The 12,799-nt window shown below is 36.0% G+C and overlaps 1 protein-coding gene across 1 annotated transcript; it reads left to right on the top strand.

The window, feature by feature from the left end:
- The first annotated feature begins 184 nt into the window (after positions 1–184).
- Positions 185–12,599, top strand: LOC112564086 (eukaryotic peptide chain release factor subunit 1-like). Its single transcript, XM_025238678.1, is given in 12 exon segments — positions 185–569; positions 3,460–3,635; positions 4,767–4,906; positions 5,379–5,517; positions 5,709–5,794; positions 5,797–5,901; positions 7,123–7,252; positions 8,901–9,056; positions 9,449–9,513; positions 9,727–9,799; positions 11,442–11,516; positions 11,756–12,599. Coding segments are annotated over 12 exon segments (1,326 nt in total). The 5' UTR covers positions 185–471; the 3' UTR covers positions 11,839–12,599.
- Positions 12,600–12,799: the final 200 nt, after the last annotated feature.

Raw genomic sequence — 12,799 nt, 5'->3', positions numbered from 1 at the left:
TGAATAACTGGTGACTGCTATAAAATTATTAAGGATTGGTTTTTATGTTTAAATATATTTATTTGGAAAACAGTTAGATATTACAACGGAAGTGAAACTGCGCGATATATTTCTTTGGAAAGGTCTTCATTTTTAACCAATCATCCAAACACTTGCAAGTTCCCCTAGGCATGTGCAAAATCGTGACGTCACGTCTTTCACATGGCTCTATACATGGCGACATGCGACCAGTTGGAATATTGCTCAACAAACTGAAATCTTTCTTGATTCTTCATTTGTTGTTAACTTGTTTGGTATAGACTGTGTAATTAAGACGTATTGATAATTCCTCTCATGTAAGCTTTTACGGGGTTTTTCATCTTTGGATTGAGTGATTTAGATTTTAGAGAGTGTAGGAGTAGTACATCTAAGTAAGAACCATACGGACGTGGGTGAAATCGCCGTGTGAAAGGGCAGTGTCCATTTACAAGAATGGCGACAAACGGGATTGAAGGCGAATCCAGTGCGGACAGAAATGTCGAAATATGGAAAATTAAGAAGCTGATCAAGAGCTTGGAAGCAGCCAGAGGGTAAATGATGTTAAAACATTGTCATTTATTGGCCGTGACACATGTAGATAAGAATGGAGAATTTTTCTAATATGTCAAGTCTTTGTGACTGGTTTATAATAATACACTATATGTTACGCATTTTGTGTGAAGGTTTGAACTAGTTTAAAGTATTTCATCTGTTGCCATATGCGTAAAGTATGACTTTAGAAGAATTTTATTGTCGCGACAATCAGGGGCTAGTAGTCAATGAGAGGAACATGGTTTTTATAGATGGTTACGGCGTAGAATTTGCCCTCCCGCTCATATAACTAGTTTAATGGACCGGTATGCCGTTATTGAACTATCTTTAACTAGCAGGGTACAAAGTTTTAATTTTTTATATTTTTTTTGCGTTGGTTAAAAATAGGACTATCGGGTATAGCTCACGGTGTCATGTGCCACGCGATTAATACATTTGTTTCAAAAGTGGCTTAAGATGACAGGAAAGCTCGGTATTTTTCGAAATCGGCTGTAAAGAGACTTTCTGCAGTTTTAAACTGCACAGAATCAAAACATAACATCTGAAAGTATTAGAATATATTTTCTCAAATTGGTCCTGATGATAAGCAGATTGTCCAATTATTGAGATTATAAATGTGCATTTAAACAAGTGCCTCTATAAATTAAGAAGTTAACTCTGCTGTAAAAAGTTCAGCATGACATTTTGAAATCATGAAAATGTCAATGGGGGCCTGTCATTTCATCTCAGACCACATCATCCCAGCTATTGTCCCCAGCCTAAAGGACAAATCGATCACCAATTATTAACCAAATATTACCAAAAGAGCCATACATTGCTTTAACTGTACATATGCAGGCTCACCTGCCTAATTTAAATAGCACCATTGTAATAAGTTCAGTCCCCATTTTACTATTAAAGGGGAGGTGTTTAGTGATACTCTACAGAGAACTTATTACACAATAGTGCATAAACATGATTTTAAACATTTTTTTATATTGAAGATCTTGTCATCATTTTATTTTGACATTTTGCTTATTGTATCTTCTTTGCAGTTATATTGTTATTACTATATGCAGAGGGTTGGGTTTTGGAAAAAATCTTCATATAGATCTGAAATAGGCATCTACTCATATTTGAACAATGTATGGCTCTGTAATATTTGACGTTGATAGCTATTCCTGTCTCATCAGTGATAAATTTTTCTTTTGGGCCTGCGGCGATCTGACATAGCTGGGATGATTTGACTCTGGCTGTGGGACGATATGGTCTTGAGACAAGATGACCAGTGACCATGTAAACAGAGGTGATCCTTAAATAAAAATGGACATTCATGATGGTATTCTTCTATATATTGTAATCTAGTGTAACAACATTTCCTTGAATGCCTAAAAGACAAACGAAATGTTTGACTGGGGGGAAAATGAAGTGAACACAGTTGGGATGAATTGTCTTAGACTGTGAGGCAAAATGACTGGTCCCCAACAAGCCTAATGTAGCAACAGTATTATCCATAGTGAGGTGGTCAAGAGTAAATTCTTACAAATATTTAGGCACTATTTTCAATAGCCATCTTAACCCATTTATGACTCGTGTTCCATTATTGAAAAAAAGTTTAATCTTTAAATTCTTGTTCCTTGAATATCTGTAGGTCACATGCACGAATTTCATGCACAAATTCAAAAATTCCAGCATAAATGGGTTAATGGGATATCTACCTTAATTCTCTAATGGGGCCAGCAGCACCTTCTCCTACAGAAACCCCAGTTTCTTTCAGTTCTGTCATTCTCACTCAGTTCTATCAGTCCTTCAAGCAGAGTCTCATCACTTTACATTTCCTGCTTCTACAACCTCTCCCTAGAAAACAGGAACAGCTTAGACTACTTTCTTAATATTTGTTCCAAGATCCTCAGAACCAAGTTCTCACTGTTGCAATCTAGCCACAGAAATGCAATGTGTAAAACAAATTGCCACTAGTAAAACTAATGAAGGTAGATTTTAGAATTGTTATAAAATGTTTTCTGGCTGGAGTTTATGTGCTTAGGTGTGTACACGTATAGTAGATTTCTAGTCTTTAAGTTCATGTTTTACAGTGATAAAATTGGTTGCACTAAATTGTTTCTTGAGTGTATATGTGTTTGTAATCATCATCAGAAATAACTTTTTTCGTAACAAGATAAATAGACTTAAATGAACTGGGTTTTTTTTAAATGTTATCATATCATTAAAATTTCTCTTTGCATATTTTATGAGTCCGATTTCCATTGTTGAGGGATTTGTTACAGCACTTTTCTGCCATATTGCATTTCAGGGTTTACTCATATTTAAAAAAATCTTTTTTATTTTTTTAAAATTACTGATCAAATTACTAATTAGATTAAATTGTTTATTGTCTGAAATGTCAGTTGCTTGGGTGAGCTCTTACTTTCATTAAGATGTAACTGACACAAAATAGTATCTAAGCAAGGTATGCCAGCTGAATGAGCTTCTGCGTGTTTAATGGGATCTACAAGTTCCAAGCTCCACTGTACCATCTTTTGCTTCCCTTTCGTTTAAAGGCTGTACCTTTTATAGAGTAAAATCAGATTTAAAAAAAATTGCCTGCTTCACTTAAACCACTCTCTGGGCAATAATTCTCATGTGAGATTAGGGTGGTCTGGTATAATCTGTTCTGTATGAATAATTGTTATATATTCTGTCAGCTTGTAATAATGCTTAGATTTTGGAGTGGGTGTAAAACTGATTATTGGTATGGAAATACCATAAAGGTGATCCTGTGTAAGATGTCAGTGTACTTATGATTTTTTTTTGGGGTGGGGGGGATCCCTGCCTTGCAAGAACTTAAGGTAGGGAGGATTGTTGTAGGGTAAAAAGGTATTATAATTTAGATTTCTGACACCTTTTTCCCAGAAATGGCACCAGCATGATCTCTCTCATCATTCCACCAAAGGACCAAATTGCAAGAGTCAACAAAATGCTGGCAGATGAATTTGGCACAGCCTCCAACATAAAAAGCAGAGTCAACAGATTGTCGGTGCTTGGTGCCATCACCTCAGTTCAGCAGAGGCTAAAGCTGTACAACAAAGGTACTTAATGTATACCCCCTGTAGGGTTTTATCCTAGATAAAATGTAACTTTTTTAAGCTAAATATACATGGCTTTAGAAACTTTTCACAGGTGTCAACTCTTCCTATACAGTTCAGACACGCAGATGCGAACGTCTCCACAGCTACTTCAATCGCATCAGTTTTGTCTGTATTAAATGAGCTAATAAACTATTTATGACACATCAGCAAGTAGATCTGGTTAAAAAGAAAAACGCTGCTGCTTGCATAAAATGTTGAGTGCTTTATAACTGAATTGTGTTTAGGCTGTGCAAACATTCAAGCTAGTTCTTTTTTAACAAGTTATGTAAAAAATTCAAACATCTTATGTAACTTTGGAAAAGTTATTGTTTTGAAGTAAATGCATATTTGAGGGACCTCTTATATAAGTTTTTCTCAAATAACTGTAAGTTCAACAAAATAGGTAGAAAAATTACTAAGAACTATTAAGTAAAGTTTTGAGAAGTTGTGATGGTCAATGCAACCATAGTTTTAAACACAAATCGCATGAATTTTTACTCATCCAGTGAGCATTGATAATAATGATAAACGAATTTATAAATTTTCCCACGTGTGTGTGTCTAGTGCCCAGCACATAAAAGACTACAATATGAGTATGACCCAGTAGTATACCATACAAGAAATATAAACAGCAGCAAACAGAGGATACCACAACAAACATGAACTAAGTATATGGATATGGGGAGTGAGCAGAATAGTACATCTGATATTTTACGCAAAATATTTCGTAAAGGGTTGTGCTAAACTGAAGAAAATGTGTTAGTACATGTCTGCAGATTTTAGTTTCATTACTTCATAGTTGAGTCTCTTACAGCACAGAGAGACTTATTAACATGATGTGGATTTTAATGTCCTAACATATTCGTTGTTTTTAGACAGGTGAACAAATTTGACAACAGACTGATGCCCATCCTTTCCTAATTTTTAGCATGTTGTCATTCTTTTGGCCTTAATCTTTTTTTACTGCTTGACATGAGTTAACCAAAAGTATTTCTTTTGCATTTTACTAGCCTGCTAGACTGTCCCACCATCAGAAGCAAAAGTGTATGCAAGAAAGAAAGCTGTAGTAAAAATTTTTTTTGTCCATTGCAGTCCCACCAAATGGCCTTGTGATATATTGTGGTACCATCATTACAGAAGAAGGGAAAGAAAAGAAGGTCAACATTGACTTTGAACCTTTTAGGCCTATAAACACGTCTCTGTACCTTTGTGACAACAAATTTCACACAGAGGTATGATTTTGCACCAGTATTAAGTAGTTTATACTGCATTGCAGCTGTACAGTTGTCCTTCATATGTTATGGATGTGTGAGTTGTTTTTTTTTAAAGCTTGTCATATCTATATATGTATATTAAAGTTTCAGTCATTTCAGCCAATTTTTTTAATAGAACGATAGTCATCTTTTTCATGGCCAGTTCTAATGCCTACAGAAATTATTGGCAAAAGCCAAAACTCTCCCCTCCAATTTTAATCACCATCAATTAGTGCTATTTTACATTATAGAATACATTTTAAGAAACTTATTGGTAAAATATGAGGACTTGGACTTTAATACCTGCTGCCTGGAAGCCATTCATCCCGCAAAGTCAGTCCCTCTTAATTGAAAACTACCATAAAATATATCACTATTACATACTTTTTTATCTCTTTAGGTTTATATTGTTTTTATTCTAATAATTTACTGAATCGACCATTTGTTGTAGGCCCTGACTGCATTATTGGCAGATGACAACAAGTTTGGCTTCATAGTGATGGATGGAAATGGAGCTTTGTTTGGAACACTTTCAGGAAATACTCGTGAAGTACTCCACAAATTCACAGTAGATCTTCCAAAGAAGCACGGTAAGCGTTATGATCAATGTGTTGACATTATTAGGGTAGTGCTACAATATTGTGCTCAAGTAGTAGGCAAGAAGTCAATATGGTTAACATAACAAAGTTTAAAGACAGCATCACCTGTTGATGAAATTAAACAGTCCTGATGACACTGTCCCAATAGATGTCAAATTTGAAACCACACTGTCTGCTTACAGGGAGAGGAGGTCAGTCAGCACTCCGTTTTGCACGTCTAAGAATGGAAAAGCGGCATAACTATGTACGCAAGGTGGCAGAAGTTGCAGTTCCAGCTCTTTCATAACCAACGACAAACCAAACATATCTGGTCTAGTCCTGGCTGGTTCAGCAGATTTCAAGACAGAACTTAGCCAGTCAGACATGTTTGATCCTGTAAGTTACTGTTTCTTTAGCCGTCTTTCACGAGCTCATTTTCTAGGAGGCTTTGGGGTTTGTCAAAATTCTCAGCAAATAGTAATTACAAGTATTTCTACAGATGCATTAGTTTCAAACTAATTGCATGCTTAGGGAATATTTGGGATGCTTGGCATCCTTTTTCTTACTCTGAGACTCATAGTTCTTATAGAATTGTTAAGGCCAGACACGGTAAAGTGGGCCAACTTAAAAATATTTTGGTGCATGTAAAAAAAGACAATCAAATTTTTTGTAATTCTGTTTCATCTAAACGTATTGGCAAATAGATTTGTTTAATGGAAAATATAATCATCTTTTTATGTTTTACTACATATAACTTTAACATAAGTAATAAAATTGCTTATTTCATTTTTAGAAAAATAAGCATAAGTGTGTCCAGTTGTTGACTAAGCTGCATAGAAATGCACAGTAATTTAAAAATGGTGCTTGCAAATATTGAATTACACAGTTATAGGTTGAGTTAGCTATCTAGAGGTTCAGTATCCACCAACTTTATTGGTATTGCTGTCTCATCATGTCTGACATTTAGCTGGTGTTGCCTCCTATAGTCCTTGTGATGTCAAATCAAATCAAAAAATCAAATCAAATCAGACTTTATTGTCTGTCGAGGATACCCAAGACAGAAATTTTTCTTTTGCTCACAAGGGCAGGCATACATACTCACACAGACATTTATTACACAAAGTTAGGAGGAAAGATCTGTGAGCACCAGCAGAACACACTCTGTTCTCAACTTGATTTTCCAGCACTTTCAAAGTGATTCTTTCAACATCACCATATTGTTTTCATTTAGGAAATCAGTTTAAAAGCACCAACTGCATGTGGAACTGAACCCTCAAGAAAGAGGTCTTGGGGCAGCGTAGCCTATTGATGGAATTTAAACATACATTATTGAGTGCATAAGAGCAGCAGACATCTTTTCCTGTTTCTCTTTGTTATTTATCAGCACCATCACACACAATGACTTATTGCTGTGTGTTTTCTGAGACCTTAAGGCAGTAAAAAAGTTTACTGTTAAAATGAAAGATTACAATAAATTATTTGTTTTTCATTATTGTGTTTCAATTTCATGAAATATAACATTGAGCCTGTTGCAAGTTATTGTTTATTGAATAACATTTTTTGTTAATCTTGTTTTGTGGTGGTGAGTAATGCACATGTTTTATATATTTACACCAGCGATTGCAAGGAAAAGTGATAAAAATTGTGGATGTATCCTACGGAGGAGAGAATGGTTTCAACCAGGCAATTGAACTGGCATCAGATGCTTTGGCAAATGTCAAGTTCATTCAAGAGAAGAAACTTATAGGTGAGTTAAGAGCTATTTTGGCCACATTCAACATGTATTTTTACAGCAGTCAGCTGCAGAGAATGTATACTATATATAACCCATCATTTGCCATAGATCGCTGGAGCAGCATGTGTAGGAGTGTCAACTACTTTTTTCTGGAATCCTGTAACCATACAGTCTATAATACTGTACAGCATAAAATGCTGTGAATATAGCTATAATTCTGTACAGTATAAAAAGCCTCGTCAGAAAAGTGCAGTGTTTTATCTTGTATGCTTATCCTTACAAGTAAAATCTGCGATTCAAGACAAGCCTGATAAAAGTTCTTGTTGGTAATTAGCAGTCTGAAATTCATCCGAAAGTACAGTAAAACCTCCTTATTAAGACCTTCCTTCTTACAATTCCCTCTTAGTTATGACCCCAAAAATTTTTCATGGACATGTTTCATGGTATAAGCATCATTGCTGCTAACCCAACCCAGCTTGTGACTCACAGATTGTGCTCTGTTAACAGTTTGGGGCTTTTTTGTGCAAGAGTTGAGGGTTGAAAAAAAATTAAGTACATTTTTAAACAGACTGCTTCTAGCCAACTGTTTATCCTATACTGCAACAGTCCATTGCTTGATTTTTGGGTCACCAATCATTGCAACTCATTTTATCGCTCCAGTCAAATTGAGTATTAGGCCCAAAGCACAAATCGATCTCTGATGACAGGAGTAGCTATTAATGTCAAATATTACCGACAGAGAGAGCCTTGTAATGTTCAGAAAAGTTCAGCAACCATCTTATTAAACAAAACTAGCCACTTGGCAGTACACACTCAGAGAACAAATCACACAGCTTTCTCTTAATTTTTTGGGTTTCTTTCTAAAAGCCATTGTCATCGTTATTCTTTAGTTTTGAGGTTCATATATAAAAGTTCAAAATATAAATATATGCAATTTTTTTTCAATGATGTACAAATGGGATTTTTTCTTATATCTTTTTTAAGCCTGTCATTATTTTTTAGTTCAGTGGTTAAATGTATACATAGAAGTTAATATGAAACAGGTTCACTGCTCAGGCATTCATTTAGCCTGCGCCATGTCAGTTCAACTTTTGATGTTGGGATAGTGTTGGGGCAAAATGGTCATAAGATGGCATGTTCATGGCAGGGTCGATCTATCTTAGGTAGGAGGTTGACTTTGCTGGAGCAGTATGATTCCTCCCTCCTTCCCCCACCAGTTGTCTCATTATCATCTCACATCACTCATTTGTGGGTCATCAACCTGTCACATGTTTATTTTTTAAAAAAGTTCTTGTGACAATCTGTATTTTATTGTGACTTTTTGCAGAAATCACATTCAAAAATATGAATAGTTAATTTTCAGAGGAGTGTCTTTGTCTACCACAGTTCATAAGCATTGATCGATTACATTTACCGGGACAGCAAAAACGACAATGAAAAGCAATTTGTAAGGTGTTAGGTAAATGAATTTAATTTGTAGATGTTTGAAGTCATGGTTCCTGGAATGAAAGCTACGATCCCTCTCAGGTACATCTTGATTTTGGTGGGTTTTAGCAAGTCTTAATAGGGAGGTTTTACTGCAGTCTTCTTTTCTAAGGTTTTGAAGTTAGGTTAGAGAATATCACAGATGATGTTTTAAATGTGAGAAATTTTTTTACAGGACGATACTTTGATGAGATCTCTCAGGACACAGGCAAATACTGTTTTGGTGTTAATGATACACTAAAAGCATTAGAAATGGGAGCTGTGGACATTCTTATAGTGTGGGAAAATATTGATATTCAGCGATTTGTGCTCAAGAACCATTCAACAGAGGGTGAGTATTCTACAACTGCCTGATTCTTCTTAGTATGCATGTTAGAATCAAGACTTTTATTCAGCAGATTTAACAATTCCAGTAGGGATGTAAATAGTTAATTTGACATACACAATGTGCAGTTTTCCTTTCTTGGCACTTAATTGGATTGTTAGATTCTGAATTTACCAATGCTGAAGTTTATCGACAGGATATTAAAAGCTGACTGCTGAATATGCCAGCACTGCTGCTTTTTTATTCTTTATTCTTACCATGCAACCGAATTATCTAGTATAGAATGTAATCATGAAGGACCTAAATTATAAATTTGTCGAGGTGGGTTAAAAAAATAAAGCATCTCAACTCTTGATGAAATACTGATTGCCACTGGATTTTGCTGTGTTTTTCTTCAGAAGAGCGAATCTTGTTTTTGAGGCCAGAGCAAGAAAAAGACAAGACACATTTCACAGACAAAGAAGTAAGTCTCTGGACAAATGAAAATGTGATAATAAGTAAATCTTATGTGTTTATTCAAGCAAAATCTTCATAAAAGCAAAGTAGCAGAAATTTAGAATCTTAATAGGTCTTCTTTGCTGCTTCTTCTGTGTCTGGTACCTTTACCATCTATAATATTTATTAATGTGTATTAATATGTTGTATTCTTTAGAACTTAATGTCGCTCTTTTTTTAGACAGGAGTAGAGATGGAGTTGATTGAACAGATGCCCCTCCTGGAATGGTTTGCTAACAACTACAAAAGCTTTGGTAAGCATAAACTGGATTGTACCAGAAAAATAATAATGTTTGTTATTTAATGCTTTTTGTTATAGCTTTCATTTTCCCACACTACACTGTTTAAATACATTATTTAATATGCAGATAATGCTATAAATTCGTGCTGATTCAAAATTAGCAAGAGTATCTGATACGCATTCAGTGTGTTCCTCGCTCAAAGAGCATTCACCATTTCTAGCGAAAAGGAAATAAACATTGAAGTTCAGCTGTGTGCCATATTATTTCCACACTCTTTCTCTTATATAAACAGAGGCTACTAGCTCCTGTTGACAAAAGGAATGCTCCTGCCAAATTTGATTAGGTTAGGGTCTGAAAAGCTGTGTGTAGTTGTATAAAAAACAAGCCCAAACATACATGCACACTTTGCTTTACTTTACATGGTAGCTTGTAAACAGTCTTGGTCAATTTGGCTCAGTATTAGAGCCCACCTCATGGTCCATCCCTTGTCGTGGGGAGGTGGCTTGCGTGTCTCAATGACCTGGAGAGCTATGCCAGCTGGAGTTTTCACTCCTGGTAGGGCCACCCATGCTGGATTGGTCAAAGGGTAGAGACCTGACTAACATGGGCCAGATGGAACCAGTAATTTGACAAAAACACATCTGTTCCACCAGCATTACTTCTTACAGCAATCAACATAGCTGTCAGTAGTTGTGATTATGATCAGTTGACTAGTCCACCTGCTCATCTTTCTCTGCAGATTTGACACTCCCCGTCCTTACTGTTTGTTTTTGATTTCTCTTCGTGTCTTCTATGTTATCATTTATCTCTTGTCTGCATTGTTTCTCCTTCCATCGTTCGTATTCTGTACATGTCTCCTACTTGTCTAAATGCTGACAGCTATATATATATTGCACTTTTTAATATTATTATTATAGCTTTTTTTGTTTAATCAATCTAGCAGGTAAGTGAAGTTTATGAAAACTGGTTGGTGTCTGTAAAGGCAGAGAAGCATTTTACAGAGTCTAGAGCTGCGGTTCACAACCGGTGGTACGCATACCCCCTATGGGTACGGCAAGGGTTATGCAGGGATATGCAGCACCATAAATAATTATGGTTTCAATGTGAACATAATTTTTTTACGCACAAGGGGTACCTGTGAACATACTTTCACCATTTGGGGGTACAGTCGCGAAAAAGGTTGAGAATCTATAGTCTAGAGTATGGTGTGTGGAAAACAAAGCTCAACCCTCTCTTTTTGATGCCTTTCACCTTTTCTGATAATTCAGGTGCCCATCTCCTGGGTGGGCAGGTCGAGTTTGTAGGCCACATGCCCAGGCAAGCATTAAATTGGCAAGTTCCTATCCTGATAACTACCAGGTTATGGTACTTCTACCCCACTCCCAGCTAAGAGATTTGCTCGGAACTAAAACCTGTTGCTGTTTACATAAAATGATTTAATGTTGCTCAAGACAAAAAGTGAGATTTTTTCACACTTCCTGCCGCAGAAAATAGTTGCTTTTAAAATTGGAGCTGATACAGCCTGACCATACTTTTTAATGTCCCCCAGTTAAGAAAATTTAAAAAATTCTTTTTAAAGCTAGGTTTGTTATGAAGGTCTGTGTTTAACATGCTACTGGCTCTTTGATTTTGACACTGTAATCCATGTATCTAGGTGCTACTCTTGAGATCATCACAGACAAGTCCCAAGAAGGAGCACAGTTTGTAAAAGGCTTTGGAGGCATTGGAGGTAAGATATTAATTTCCTTTGCAAAAGGTTTATCATTTTATAAAATGCAGGTTGAATGTGTATCATGACAGTATCATAATTGAAATGTTTTTAAAATAATGTTGATATTTATAGTTTTATGCAGTTAATGTATAAAGTTTAATAGATGCTGCTCAGTAGAAGTGTGGCAGATTCAGGTTAAACTCAGGTGCTTACATGGTTTATTTTTTCTTTTAGCTTTTATACTGATTTGTTTGCAGGGATCTTGCGTTATCAGGTTGACTTCCAGGTGATGGAGCCCATAACAAACGATTTTGATGACTTTGATCTCGACGACTACTAAAATGGCTGCTAACCATTGCCACATGCTGGCACCTGGCATGGTCTGCCCTCCAAAGATGTATTGCAGAGGGTTGCAGTTGCACAGCACTGCTTGTTTTGGAGAAGCTGTGTTAAGCCACAAAATGGCGCCTTAAGCATCATTAACACTGACCTTGTTGGTCCTTTTTCAAGTCTCCACCCCACCTCTTTTCTCTGCAAGGGGTCTTGGGATATTAGAATCAGTTCTTGAGGGACTTGTTATTAAAAGGCTCTTTGTACTGATAACAGTACTATTCATGTGGCATTAATATGATTTTGGGATTGTGGAATGGAAGGGAAAAGTTGTGCTTTAGGCGTCATTGTAGAGCTTTTGTTTTCTTTTTCCAACCAAGGTTGTAAAATGCACAACCGTTGTTTATGAGAAATCTTCTATGCATTTTACTATGATGGCTGGTCAAGTTCTACAAAGAAATAAAAAATCGTATCTATATCTTTTTTTCTTCTGCAAACAGCAGTACCTGCAATTTAATCAATGAAATATGATGAAACTTAGTTCCCTCCTCCCCACCCCAAATGTTAATCTCAGATTGCAATGGAAGTAGTCACTTCCTGATTCCCAAGATGCTCTTGAGTTGTGTGGACAAGTAAGCATCAAAGTTTTAATCATCTGATTCTCTGGATCAATAAGTTATGGTTGATGACGCAGTAGTCATTTGTATCCATGTGTCCACAAGCTGAATGAACGGCATTAAAGATTTCATGGATGGGATGGTAACATTAAAACTGTGTTTTGTTTAGTTTTGGAATGATGTCCAGTGTTTGAAAGTTATTTCAAAGGCACTGATGTAATGCATGATCTTCTGCATCTATTTAAGTGAGCAGACAGCACAAGCATTTTTTCAAATTTAATAGGGAAATTACGTGGCAGACATCCTTTGAGGAGAGGACACTTTTTAAATTTTTATTTCTGATTAACTGGGTGA

The sequence above is a fragment of the Pomacea canaliculata genome, linkage group LG5, assembly GCF_003073045.1.
Source record: "Pomacea canaliculata isolate SZHN2017 linkage group LG5, ASM307304v1, whole genome shotgun sequence".
In the NCBI taxonomy this organism is placed as follows: domain Eukaryota; kingdom Metazoa; phylum Mollusca; class Gastropoda; order Architaenioglossa; family Ampullariidae; genus Pomacea; species Pomacea canaliculata.
The sequence above is the reverse complement of the archived record's forward strand: the minus strand, read 5'-3'. Positions and strand labels throughout refer to the sequence as shown.